Raw genomic sequence first — 13097 nt, forward strand, 5'->3', positions numbered from 1 at the left:
CTATTTGTGAAGACTTTACGGAGTATTCCACGGTTCAGTGCGGATATAAGCGGTACAACTATGAAGCTCTTGAGAGGCTGTAAGGTGACAGCAAATAGAGAACATTTCGCCTCTGCGGATATCACGTCGCTATTTTCTCGGTCAACGATGGGTAGAGTGCTATCAGCAGAAGGGCGGAGATGCAACGGCGAAAAAAGGCGTAAGGCCATCATAGAAAAAGAAGCAATGTTTGTGATAGGGCGTGCGTACTACATGTTCCAAATCCGGTGGGATGACCATCATGGAGATCGCCTTCAACCCGAAAACCTTCGATCTACAGGGCGTGCTCGTACAAGACATCACAATAAGCCTCCGCTGTCGATTGCCTCGGATTATGGCTTGACTTTTCATACAATATATACCTAGCCATACACTTCGGCAAAGGAGATGTGACATTTACACATAGTCATCACTGAGCCAGCAGTAAAATAATACTTCGATATGCTCGTCGCTCAGCCAGCTGGCGCTGTACTTCGGTCCGAATATTCCTTCAATGCGCACATCTCCTCTCCGACAGCTGTTCAAGTACGACCAAGATCAGACAGACCGATCAAGCACACGTTCACAACAAGACCGGCGACAATCAATGACGCTCCAGCTATCGCCAGTCTAGGCTCAAGAGTCTTCTCAACGACATTCGGTTTCTCAATACCACCATGTGATCTCAAAGCTTACCTGGACGAGGCGTACAGTACAGATGCAGTCGAGAACGACGTTCGCAGTGCCTCGACACAATTAATCGTCGCGTGTGCCGGCCCAGACGACCGAGTCATCGGCTTTGCGCAATTGACTGAATTCACGAGTGAACCATGTATCGAAGACTTGGAGAGTATCATTGAGTTGCAGCGATTATATGTTGACCCGGACTTCCATGGCTCCGGCATAGGAAAGACCTTGACCAAGGAAGTCGAAGCCATAGCTCGAGGTCAAGGGTATCGGATCATGTGGTTAGGCGTGTGGGAGGGTAATTTCAAAGCTCAACGCGTGTACGAAGCCATGGGGTTCACCAGGGTTGGCGAACACGAGTTCAAGATGGGCCGGTGTATCCAAACTGACTGGATCATGATCAAAGACTTATGAGGAATGCTGCGTTTGGCTTGGTTTGAATACTGGCGCACGGGGGGTTTGGGTTGGGAGGGAAATGTGACCTTTGATATGAAACCCGTGTGATTCATGGACGAGAACGAAACGGGCGATTAACGACAGGTCTGTTTAGTCCGTCTGGGACTCCGTTGTGCAACCATGGATAGACTCTCAAAATGAGAATCTGATGGCTGAAACCACTTCTGAGCAATGAAGTTGTGCTGCGAATGTGAGCTGCCAAGCTGAAGTCCTTGATAGAAGAAAGAGAATTGTTTGTGAGAATCGAAACTTTGAAAACCAGGAGAGCATGAGTCATAGGGATAAGTGCTTGGCGTGATCATGAGTCGTGGTGTGTATACTTGTCCAACCGTGTTCACTTCAGCGCGCCGCCTGTGTAGCGTTGGCGCACGACACTCATGATGCGCTACAGATGACCTGAAGACTGCATCTTGCTCTAGAAGGCACAGTCTATCCATCTGCCACCCCGAATATCGTCGCAATCATGCACAACGCACTCAACCGAGTCCAAACAACCTTTGGGTTCTTCACCACCTGCGCATTCACCCTCGCCTCGCTCATTGCTCTCCTCTCCCTGATCCCCATCCCTGCCCCTACCGAATCCCCCAGCGCCTCGATATCCGTCCGCAATGTACAAGTCGTCAAGGGTCGGCCTCATTACTACGCCACCAAACGCGAAGAATACGCGCAGATCAAGTTCGATCTCGAAGCAGATCTATCCAGCCTATTCACCTGGAACACGAAACAGCTCTTCGTCTACGTGACGGCGAATTACCCCAGCGACAAGACCTCAGAAGTCCGAAACTCCGAGGCTGTGATCTGGGACGCCATCATCCCCGCTACATCCACGCCATATTCCTGGCAGAACCTCAAACAGAAGTACTTCCCCGAGAAGAAGTCCAGGACGAAGAGCAGGAAGGGTTCGGACGCGAAGTCGAAGACTACAGATCTTGTCAAGCCGGGATTGATATCGCTGAAGAACCAGAAACCAAAGTATCAGATCACGGATCCCACGGGCGTGCTCAGTGAGCGAGGAAATGCGACGCTGGAAGTACGCTGGAATATACAGCCTTGGGTTGGCGCTCTAGTATGGGACAAAGGATCCCTGGGCGGCAGGGTCGGACAATGGGGCGCTGGCAAGGTGGGAAGGAGCCAAGTCTTCACGTTCCCTCCATTGAAAGGAAAGACAGAGACTGTCAAGGAGAAGGACGGGCCACAAACACCAAAAGTTGGGTCAGCGTCGCCTGTGGTCGAGATATAGGTGGCCTCGACTGATCATTTCAACGCCACACGGTGTCAACATCAACAGCGACGTCCGCACTTTGTACCGGAGCTTGGTCGTCCATCACAATCTCACATGGTGAAGCGCAACGAGCAAAGGGCTTCAATACTCAATGATTGAGCACTCATAGGCCGTCCGTGTCTCCGGCGGTGCTCGGATCGTCAGTTCGCCCGGCGTCGTTGTGCTGGGCATGGAATCGGGGGGATATTGAGGCGAAATTCTCTGAAGACCAGCCCGCTGGCGGTGAAAGGTCTGATGACAGGAGGAGAGTTTCAGAGATACCTGGATCTGCTCCACTTAGGTCTTTCTTGGCTCATGGCCTTTTTGAGGGCTGATCAAGCAAGAACAAGGAATCATTCCTCCACTTTCGCTGTGCGATTATCTTGACAACGATCTAGAAAGTGACGGGAGGACAACATGTGCCCGATTCAGCCTCGTTTCGCATTCATCTGATCATCTAGGGCGACACTGGGCGCCTCATGTAAGGCGGAGTCCTTACCATTGGGCTCCCCGGGAAATACTACACAGTATGTATCTCCCAACTGCGGACCAATCATAATTCAAAGCTTCATTTATACGTCCCGAAGATCCGCACGGGCCATCGTCGGCCGAAGTCATGCGGAGGGGTTTCTCGTAGACCACTTTCCTCAAGACCAACCTGTATAAACACTGGTATCGGAACTTAGAATCGGAGAGAGAGTCGTAAAGCACATCCGAATATTCATGTCAACCGTAACGTTGTAAGGATATCCCACGCTAGAGCGACACATCCACACTGCTATAGCCATGGCACCAAAGTACATCAACAAACTCCAAGGCAAACGCATAGTCATCATAGGCGGCACATCAGGCATTGGCTTCGCCACTGCCGAAGCATCAATCGAATACGGCGCCATCGTCGTCCTCGCTAGTTCGCAGCAATCAAAAGTCGACCAGGCGGTTCACCGTATCCAAACTTCCTACCCCGAAGCCAAGGACCGAATCAGCGGGAAGACACTCGATCTCGCGGCCTCCGACGTCGAAGACCAGGTGACATCTCTCTTCGACTTCGCCAGTGACAGTGGCACTTCCAAGCTCGACCACGTAGTCGACACCGCGGGTGGGACGTTCCGCCAGATCCCGCTATCTGAAATAACGCCTGAGAAGGTCCAGGACGTCCTACAAGTCCGCTTGACAGGCGGCTTGATCGTCGCGAAGATAGCGATGCGGTATCTCAACGTCAGTCCCGAGTCCTCGTTGACAGTGACCAGTGGAGTCAGCGACCTCAAGCCCACTCAGGGATGGGCGATCATGGCGCCCGTGGGATCGGCGAGGAAAGGTATGATGAGGGCGCTGGCGCAAGATATGAAGCCCATACGAGTGAACTGTGTGTGTCCTGGCGCGACGAAGACGGAATTGTTTGATCGCTTCGCGGCCGATCGCTTGGAGGAGATTATGGCGAGTTATAGGGCGAAGACGTTGACGGGAACGATTGGGACGCCGGAGGATTTGGCGGAGTGTTATTTGTCGGCGATGAAGAATGCTTTCATGACGGGGGTCGAGATTTATGCTGATGGTGGGTATTTGTTGTGCTGAGGAATGGCGGTCGAGGGTAGATATATGTTATGGTGGTGAACAGATTGGAGGCTGCTCAGATGTCGGAATAGAATTGAAGCATACCGCACAATTTGGAGACCGCGGCGTCGTCAACCTTGCCAACAATATGATGCCGTGTGCGTTGTCCCAGTCCCACATCTCACCATCTTCATCGTACCAGTATGATAGCCATGGATGGTAGCGTCTGAGGGACTCAGGTACGTTAAGCTGATCCAAGTCAACCTTGCTACAGTTTCTGGGGCAGCTGGTTGTTCCTGTGTGGCCCAATATATGTGCATCCGGAGACCCTGAGTCGTATTGCTGACACTGTCTGATGTCGTTTAGGAAACTGAAAGACGTCCAGGCATCAGTCTCTTGAACTGCAGAGCACCGTCCAAGGGTACCATTCCCACAGTTCCTATCCTCGAATACGGAGTATCCGTATTCGTCATGGTACGGACCTCTTCCTGCGCAGCCAAATGTCCACTGCGAGTCGAACAGGCAGAAATGGATGCTATCTAACCAAGGCCGTCTGAAATGTCGGAAGCTGCGTCCGCAGTACGCAGCTTCCCTTCGCTGCAGAAGGGGCGGCTGGCTACGCGACCTTCGTCGAGCACTTGCCGGACAGTGCTGTGCACGAGAGGCTCGATATTGCAACCCAACAATGACACCGTGGTCATCCTGCGTACCATGTAGCAGCTGCACGAAATTCGGAATTGAGGGATAGGCCAAATTCCGGAGATCAGTAGAAGTGGAAGTCATGGTTGTGGACTTGACAATATCCCAATATCCTTCGCCATCTTCCTCTCTCATTGGGCTCCATGGGATCACTTCAGGCAGCAGCCTCTCTCCCACGAAGTCGCCTGGCAACCGGCGCAGCTTGTAAACATGAATGGTCCAAAACGGGCAAAGTAGTACGCCCCAGTCTGCCGGTGTTGATCCGTATACAAGTTGTTCGACTATCATCGTTTCGGCGAAACCTTCCGCCTTCGGTCCAGGATTTGAAGGTAGGTAGAAGGGCTTGAGTGACTGCCATATCTCGCTCTCTGAAGCACCATATTGATACAAGTCGATCCCAGCTTGCTGCAACATTTCGGCCCAAATCCGGATGAGTTCAATGAGCTCAATGATACGAGCTTTATCGGATGGCTTGAACTGCCACTTGAAGTTCCAAAGGCCCAACGTCTCCAAAAGCGGACTTGCAGGAGCATTCCCTCGATCTCTGCACTCTGGGTATGCGATACTGCACGGATCTGCGCCATCCTTCAGGAGACTTGCGCCAAAAGAGAGCCAATCCTGCAATGGCTCCCTCTTGCTAATCCTGCAGGGCCGCTCATAAGGCTCTGGCCATGCCAACACCCTTCCCCTGGCAATGTCGCGGAGCCGCTTCGCAACATAATGTAAGACCGTTGTGCCATTGATACTCCTTAAAGTAACAAGTCTCTGGTCTGACCGTGACAAGCCGATGAGGTTGACAAATTCAGTGGGCGTCTCGACGTATCTCATGCGTTTCTGGATAACGAGCTCAAACTTCTCATCTGCAGAGAGGGCGAAGAAGTGGGGAAATTGGGATCTTAGGACGAAATTCAAACGTGGTACGTCTATGCACCGAGAAAGCCAGTGTTCATGATCATCATCTTCGAAATCAGCGTCAAAGCCTGGAGTGTCGAAGAAGAGGCGATACATGTGCTCCTCGGGTTCTTCTCGAGAACGGGAAAGAGCACGGCTCAGAACCTTCGCCTGATCTGGCCAGGACGTCTGTTGCAGGAGATATTGGCAAACTGCATGCTGACCACAACGTGTGGAAAGCTATATCGTCAGTCCTGCTCCATATGAAGCGTCTGGAAAGACATACCTCGATCAATGTATAGAGATCTTGGCCCTCATAATCCGATATTGCGATGTCTAGTAGAGAAGCTTCCCCACTTTGAATGAGCCTCTGTACTTCTCCAATGTTGCCCAAACGACAATAGCGGAAGATGGCCGCATGTTTTGAAACAACGTTGTACGTGCTCAGATGCATGCTCCAGCGACAGTGGCTGCTACTGATAGTGAGATCCCATATCCTACTGCAAAGCCACACCGGAAGATGAAATCGAATCCGCCGCTGGTTTCTAGTGTGTTCGCTCTTGACACGCCGGGGCGGAGGTTGACAATGTCCGGTTTGATCTTGCCGTGCGTTGTCATTGCCCGCTACTGTAATATTCATCTCACGGGCAATGATTGGCATGGGGCATGTTGCTGCAGCCTCATCGTCAGCGATGGCCAACGGACGCTGCTCTCGTGGCGTGAACGATTGCGACAGAAGCATCAGTTGTTGCAGTATATCGTCCGATCTGTGGCCCTGAGCGGTAAGCATGCTGCCGTATTCATGATCTCGCTGAATTTGCTGTTCAGTATGATACATGGTGTACGCCAAATGTAATGAAGTCTTGGCTCTCTCAAGGTCATCAAGCAGCTCCTTGACGTCCCTCTCCCTGAAAGCAGTGTATAACTTTCCACGTAGTCGGTTGTGCTTAGCGATGCAGGATTCCATCTTTTCGACGACATGCTTGATGGTGCCCGTGCTTTGTTGGCATCTGAAGATACAACGCTCGAGTATAGCACTAGTGGAAGTGTCCCGTTGTCGGGTCCTTTCGACCTCGCATAACGCCATGGACATTGTCTCCAGGTCAACCATCAGCACTTCAATGGTCTTGGGCGCGCCCTTGACCCCATGGTACAGTCTTCTCAGCTTTTCAGCGCTCTCACCAAGCTCGATGGCTAGCGAGAGCAAGCCCGCGGCCCCGGTGACAATACCAAGAATTGCTTCCACGCCAGACATGATTATAACAACAGACTGGGTCGAACTCCCAAGTCGGAATTGGGGCGATACAACAAAGCGGGAAGATCTTTGGGGATCTGCCTGTTCCCCAGCCTGGTGCGAACTTGCTAGACTCTCTAAGGAGGTAGTTGTTGGATCTGTCACAGGTCAATAGGACGGCGTCAAGGTCGAAATCTCTTTGAGCACAATATGAACAGAAGAGACAGAAAGTCAACAACTCTCACGATCTATGTGTGATTGTAATCAGTCGATCCTGAGAAACACTGCCACCGCTTCAGCGAGGCAGTGAGAGCTTCTCCGCCTCGTTAGATGCAGGGGTAGCTATTGGCTGTACTGCATGGAAAGGCGCCCCTCAACACGTGTATCGAACCACCGTAGCGCTTGCCTACCATGTATTCGCTCCATTCAGCCCGATCTCGTGGCAGGTAGGATACAGTACAGCGACTGGCTGATATGCAAGTCTTCGATTTCTGGACCTTGTAGCGCATCTCGGGCGCATGGTGGTTGCTTCTCGAAATTAATTCTTGATCACACGAGACATCATCGGACCGAATAGTAGAAGGGCAGTTTCGAACCAGACCTTGTGCGTCCATCCAGTACACACCACGTGTAGACACTGTGTGAGGTCTTGCCTGTACTGTACGGTGAACAGTGTGACATTTCTTCTGTTTAGGGGTAATTCCGGCCTCAAGACCGCGCCAAGATTTGGGGAAAGTTGGCCGGCTGCGGCGCGCAATCGTGGCTCTTTGGTGCTGCATCCTCGTGTGCTCAGTGCTCCTGTGGGACATCTTCAAGTCTTTCGTTCCGTTCACCCTGCTCAGCTATGCGGTCGCTTTCAATCCTCTTCGGCCTGCTGGCTCTGGCCATCTCCAGTGTCTACGGGACAGCCTTGACATACCGACTCGGCGCCAATGAGAAAGCCTGCTTCTTTGCTGCTGTCGAGCGACAGAATGCCAAAGTCGCCTTTTATTTTGCTGTACGGTCGGCCAGCTTGCATTTCACTAACTTCGCTGACATCGTTAGGTCCAATCCGGCGGCTCGTTCGATGTCGATTATTCGGTGTACGGCCCCAACGATAAGAAAATAATGGAAGGAGAGAAAGAAAGACAGGGCGATTTCGTCTTCACCGCGCAGACCCCTGGCGAATATCGATTTTGCTTCAACAACGAAATGTCGACGTTCGCGGACAAATTGGTGGACTTTGAGGTCGCCGTAAGTGGTGGCAGGCATGTGAAGAGGCGAGCACAATTGACAAGTGCGATACAGGTCGAAGATGAGAACAAGTCTGCTCTCCTCCCTCAAAAGGCCGGATCGTCACCCGAACAAACCTCTGCACTGGAAGATATGATCTACAAGATCAGTGGGCAGTTAAGCACAGTCAGCAGGATGCAGAAATACTTCCGGACAAGAGAGAACCGCAACTTCAGCACGGTCAGGAGTACGGAGCGGAGAGTCTTCAATTTCAGCATGATCGAAGTATGCATGATGGTGGGTATGGCTGGTCTGCAGGTTTTGGTCGTTAGATTCTTCTTCCAGGGTGCTCGAAAAGGTGAGTCGTATTTGGATCATCGTCCAGAATTCTACGTACTAACACGTTGGCCGCAGGATATGTATAAATTACACGTATGTCGTGGTTCTCGAATGATAATGAGGAACAAATGTCAATCTGTATCACCACAACACCTGCGTCAGGATCATTTACTAGCACGATGAGACTCAGTGACCGGCAGCAGCAATGCCTTTGAGGTGGTCTTGAACTGGGTGTCATGCATGCTCCTCTGGATTTCGTCTTTCGCCTGTTTATATCGCCACAGGCTCGCTGCCATCTACCCGCATTCACACTTCAATGTTGAACAGGGGCGGGTCGGTCCATAGGTCGTGTGCTCGTACTGCTCGCTCAACGGTCCAGATGGCGCTCTATCGCTTTAGAGGGCAGTGGCAACGTGGCAACGCTCTTGTCTCGCCCGTCCCGACGAAGCATGCATTCTGTGAAAGAGTCACACTATGCAGTACGTTCATATGGAAAGAACTGCTCAATCATGCATCACGCCTCTGCTCGGAGCGAATACTGTAATATTTCCTCATTTATTCATCAACCGTGGGTATCTCTTCCGCCATCTTGTTCTCCGCCGACAACTCGCGACGGCAAGACATGAATCACATATCACCAGCTAACAGCCATCTTTCTTCTTGCCCTCGTCTAACAGCCATCCGACCCCATCAACAGCATCGCTCATCCTTTTCCTACTCATCTCCAGCTCCGGAGATAAAGACCACCAACCATGCCCCCACCCAGCGTACAAGTCCAACCGTGTAGACACACCACACTCCTCGCGTAACACCCTCTCATAGATCAAACCATCATCCCTGAACATATCCATCCCACAAACCTGGAAATAAGCCGGCGCAACCCCCAGATGCCCATGCCGCACAGATCTCATGCCTTCATCAAGAGGATGATGCTGATCAAAGCTCGCATACAGTTTACTCGACAAGTCCGGCTTGAACGCTTCCCTGAACATTTTGAACGTCGCCTCATCCAACATCGGCGCATTCCGATTCTGCTCGAAACTGAGATACTGATCCTTATATTTCGCAGGGACGTTCATACTCGAGATATACGACCCCGCGCACAGGAATTGTCCAGTCAGTGGTGGAAACAAGTTATGATCTCTCGCAAGATGAGCCAGTGATGCAGCGAGATTAGCTCCGGACGAGGTTCCGCCGACGATGAAGCCCGTTCGCGCGTCCGTGCAGCGCGGGAGGATGGCGGAGTTCGACTTGCGTGACTCACTGGCCGCGAATTCCAGCGTTTCCCAAGCGTCGCAGATGGAGAAGGGGAATGGGAATTCTGGCGCGAGCCGGTATGATGCGCAGATCACGATCGCTGAATGTGGCGACGCCAGTTCGCGGGCGAGTGGGAGTTCGTTCTCCGGATGCCCGACGCAATGCCCGCCGCCGTGGAAGAGGACAATTAGAGGGGCCGGAGTGGTGCTTTCGAGGGCGGATGTTGAATGGCATATGATTATGCGGGATGGGTAGTTGTCGCGGAGGCTGATGAAATGTTGAGTTTCAGTTATGTCCGGAGGTCGTGAGGCTGAGAGGCGTTGTTGGAGAGATGCCAGGGCTGATGCGCTCTGTTGTTTGAGGTCGGCGAGGCTGTAGCTTGTGCCTGCTGGGATGGGCTCGGACTCGAGGGCCGCGGCAAAGGCTGGGTCGATAGTGCCCGTTTCTAGAATCTCGGCGGTTGTTGAGGGTGGTGCGGAGGGCATAGTGATTCCGGGTATGGCAACAGTCGCAGAGCGGTAGCCTTATTCCGAGGGTTGAGCATTGAGGCTCGCCTGATAAAAGAAAATCCGAACGCGTGCCGTGGTCATTTCGAATCAAGGCCCTCCTGAGGGTGCGGACGCCGTGTGGTCCCGACAAGAATGTCCGATGATGTATCCAGCCTTACGCCTCAGATGTCTAACGCATGCAAGGGGCGGACTTCGTACGTAGTAAGCATAAGCATACGATAGCCTCGCTGATTGTAAGTGAGATGGAAATCAGAGCCGATTGGTTAGCATTCTTCAGGCTGACCACATATCTCGACCATTATCGTGGAGGCCTGAAATGGCAACAACGATCGTGAAGTCCACGACCAAGCGAATCATGCCCGAGAAGTGTATATTGAATGCTTGTCTGGGGTGTCTGACACAGATGTTGCAGAGGGATCGGCGAATGATCGACCGGTTGGAGCGGTGAAGGAAATTCGAAGCGAACATTCCGATCTGGGACTAACCAATCGTGTCGGGACAACGCGATGACTGTGTGCCGAGAAAGCCTTTGGCATGGTCGTGAAGCCTGGCTCCTGGATATTGAGCGTGACTTCACCCCACGCCGGGGAGATCCCGGATTGCTTTACAAGAGAATTGTTCGAACATATATATAGTGAGGCTGAGCCGCGAGGTGGCCGGTGGGATTTTGCGCGTAGCGACCCCGCAAAAGTGTATGTGAGAGTTCACGATCTCCGAGTTTTTCCAGCCTTGCCTCAACATTCAAACATTTTCGTCGTACTAACGTTGAACCTACTCCATTTCTTGCCTTTCCGGAAGCACGATAGAAACTGCATTGGCCAGTAGACGTGGTATAGCCACCACCAAGGAAGCGGATCCCAGATGTCAAACGTGCCGTCCTTCCAGGTGAGGAGGTGGTTGACAAAAGTGCGATAGTTGCCAATGAGCTCGCCTACAGACATCTGGAGTGTCAGAACGGAAAGCGTGGGAATGATCACTTTCGTGACCAGATCATGCCCGACCCAATAGTATTTGTCGTTCCGTGACGGGATGACCGGACTAAACCCTTTCGACTTCTCTCCAAGAACCGAAAGATACCCATCGACCATGGCAGTTGTCCCGTTGAACAGTGCTACGGCCGTATGTGCCCTCGGATTGCACTCGATTGGGTAGAGAGTGATGTTCTTGGACTGTTCAACATCTTCATCCGACACCATGAAATCAAAGGAGAGATGACCGGTAAACCCTGGACCTCCAACGTTTGCATATTTCTTGGTGAATTCGAGCATGGCTTTGCTAAGGGCAGAATCTGCGGGAAGTGCTTCGTAATGCATGAGCAGCTCAGCAGATGGACATGCCACGAAAGCTTTGACTTGGCCCTTGACGACCAGTGAGTGTGTGCAATATTCCTTGCCCTTGATGAATTGTTGTATAATCCATGGCATCTCTTTCGAGATCCGCAGCTTCGCAATATGCTTGGAGGTTTCCATGGGCGTGGCCTTGGGGAGTAACGTCATGTCGGCACGAACGGCGTCGTCGACACCGATCGTCTTCATGATATACTTGCGTCCCAAAGGAGCGTCTTGCAAGAACTTTTCCGCCTCAGCTCGACTGCTGATTTCCTGAGTCTCGGGAATGGTAAGACCGATTTCTTGAGTGTGTGAGATGAAAGTATGCTTTTCATGCAGCGTTTGAGTCGTTTCAATGTCGAACTGAATGGCCTTACAGTCCGTCCTTCCCTCAATGATCTCCTTTGCCATCCCATCTTCCACCGCCGAAGCCACACCTGAGCAACTGACCCAGAGTTCAATCTTCTCCCTCGAGATGATTTCCAACAGACTATGAACATACGGCGCCGAGCCGCTCTTGAGGTCTGGCTTTCTCAAGGGGTGAAACTGCTTGATCGATCTTGACACCCTTCCACAGACAAGCGACCCATTCGGCTCAAAGTCTGCTCCGATCACATAGTGACCAGCCTCGTGGAACTGCCTTGCCAGAACCAGACCTTTGGTCATACCAACACCTGTGACAAGTATTCTTCGTGGGTGGAAACCAGACTTCTGCCATGCCTGGTCTCGTTTGAATTTTGCCACCCCAGAGAACACTGAGCGTACGAAAAGACCAGCAAAGAGAATGAAAGTATCAAATGGAAGGAATATGAGGCTCAGAATGAGAAGTGCGGCATTTTGCAGCCTGTGGGCAAGGACAGACGAAGTGCCGTCGAGCATGGTGGCGATATACAGAATAGCGTCGGTGACCTACTAAGAGGAGAATGCAATCCAGTAGAGAAGGGAAACGTACGGGTGTTTACATGGCTGTACCAAACTGGGGATTTCGGGCGGTAATGTAATGCCATAATGGATGAAAGTGTAAACGTCACTAAACACGGGGTGGGGACAGCTTTACGACAATCCTTGCGGATCTTTTCAGCCAGGCCGGGAGCTTGCATGGAGTAACCAGTCTTCGGATAGAGAGAACAGTTGCCCTGGTTGACGAAGCAAGGAATATCAATTGCTAGAGGATTTGACGCAAACATGAGTTTTGCGTACTACATAGCGTGGTCCACCGTAGGCTCTCTATGAGCTAGACGGGGAAGCATACCAGCTTTAAATGCATGCCTGCCCCAACAGTGAATATCCTCATCACAGTCATTACCCCGAGTCACTTCTTTTCTTTCATTGCGCATAGGGCCAACCAACGCCAATGATTCTGATTCACAAGTGCCTGCACAAATAATGAGTGGGTACAATGTGAAGTCTGCTGTTTTTGGCCACAAATCCGCACACAGAATCTGACAAATGGTCGGGTAGATCAGTTGGTTTAGATCGTTGACCTAATACTTTGTGGAACAGTCAAAGGCCGAGGGTTCAAGCCCCTCTCTGACCATGAGAATTTCTTTTTGCTCTTGCTGCTGGCGGAATAAACTGGTGCTGCTGATTCTCGAACGGATAGTGTGGAACTAAGAAGATTTTTTGTACCCGGACCCACATACATGCAGCAA

General features: G+C 51.7%; 7 protein-coding genes and 1 non-coding gene across 8 annotated transcripts; 5 read left to right on the forward strand and 3 right to left on the reverse strand.

Annotated features, from left to right (window-relative positions):
• The first annotated feature begins 156 nt into the window (after nt 1-156).
• Nucleotides 157-1466, forward strand: EDD37DRAFT_636796 (acyl-CoA N-acyltransferase). The gene has a single exon (XM_062817003.1). The coding sequence runs from the start codon at nt 481-483 to the stop codon at nt 1117-1119; it is 639 nt and encodes a 212-aa protein (XP_062667864.1). The 5' UTR covers nt 157-480; the 3' UTR covers nt 1120-1466.
• A 22-nt stretch (nt 1467-1488) lies between these two features.
• On the forward strand, nt 1489-2805 carry EDD37DRAFT_502224 (signal peptidase subunit-domain-containing protein). The gene has a single exon (XM_062813500.1). The coding sequence runs from the start codon at nt 1625-1627 to the stop codon at nt 2399-2401; it is 777 nt and encodes a 258-aa protein (XP_062667865.1). The 5' UTR covers nt 1489-1624; the 3' UTR covers nt 2402-2805.
• On the forward strand, nt 2805-4010 carry EDD37DRAFT_502104 (uncharacterized protein). The gene has a single exon (XM_062813498.1). It carries the CDS (start codon nt 3209-3211, stop codon nt 3995-3997), a length of 789 nt encoding a protein of 262 aa, XP_062667866.1. The 5' UTR covers nt 2805-3208; the 3' UTR covers nt 3998-4010.
• Nucleotides 4011-4515: 505 nt separating this feature from the next.
• Nucleotides 4516-6821, reverse strand: EDD37DRAFT_652334 (uncharacterized protein; the record flags this gene model as incomplete). The annotated part of the gene is made up of 3 exons (XM_062818443.1): nt 4516-4613; nt 4687-5806; nt 5853-6821. 3 exons carry the CDS (start codon nt 6819-6821, stop codon nt 4516-4518), a joined length of 2187 nt encoding a protein of 728 aa, XP_062667867.1.
• Nucleotides 6822-7644: 823 nt separating this feature from the next.
• Nucleotides 7645-8437, forward strand: EDD37DRAFT_611478 (emp24/gp25L/p24 family/GOLD-domain-containing protein; the record flags this gene model as incomplete). Its single annotated transcript, XM_062815289.1, has 4 exons — nt 7645-7797; nt 7845-8033; nt 8088-8370; nt 8427-8437. The coding sequence occupies 4 exons, from the start codon at nt 7645-7647 to the stop codon at nt 8435-8437; spliced, it is 636 nt and encodes a 211-aa protein (XP_062667868.1).
• A 326-nt stretch (nt 8438-8763) lies between these two features.
• EDD37DRAFT_502100 (Alpha/Beta hydrolase protein) lies at nt 8764-10281 on the reverse strand. Its single transcript, XM_062813497.1, has one exon. The coding sequence runs from the start codon at nt 10091-10093 to the stop codon at nt 8993-8995; it is 1101 nt and encodes a 366-aa protein (XP_062667869.1). The 5' UTR covers nt 10094-10281; the 3' UTR covers nt 8764-8992.
• A 437-nt stretch (nt 10282-10718) lies between these two features.
• EDD37DRAFT_502122 (catechol O-methyltransferase) lies at nt 10719-12474 on the reverse strand. The gene has a single exon (XM_062813499.1). The coding sequence runs from the start codon at nt 12322-12324 to the stop codon at nt 10852-10854; it is 1473 nt and encodes a 490-aa protein (XP_062667870.1). The 5' UTR covers nt 12325-12474; the 3' UTR covers nt 10719-10851.
• A 422-nt stretch (nt 12475-12896) lies between these two features.
• On the forward strand, nt 12897-12982 carry EDD37DRAFT_t18. The gene has a single exon. It is a non-coding gene; the product is annotated as a tRNA-Ile (tRNA).
• The last annotated feature ends 115 nt before the right edge of the window (nt 12983-13097 follow it).

This window comes from Exophiala viscosa (assembly GCF_022695815.1).
Source record: "Exophiala viscosa unplaced genomic scaffold EDD37scaffold_9, whole genome shotgun sequence".
Lineage (NCBI taxonomy): Eukaryota > Fungi > Ascomycota > Eurotiomycetes > Chaetothyriales > Herpotrichiellaceae > Exophiala > Exophiala viscosa.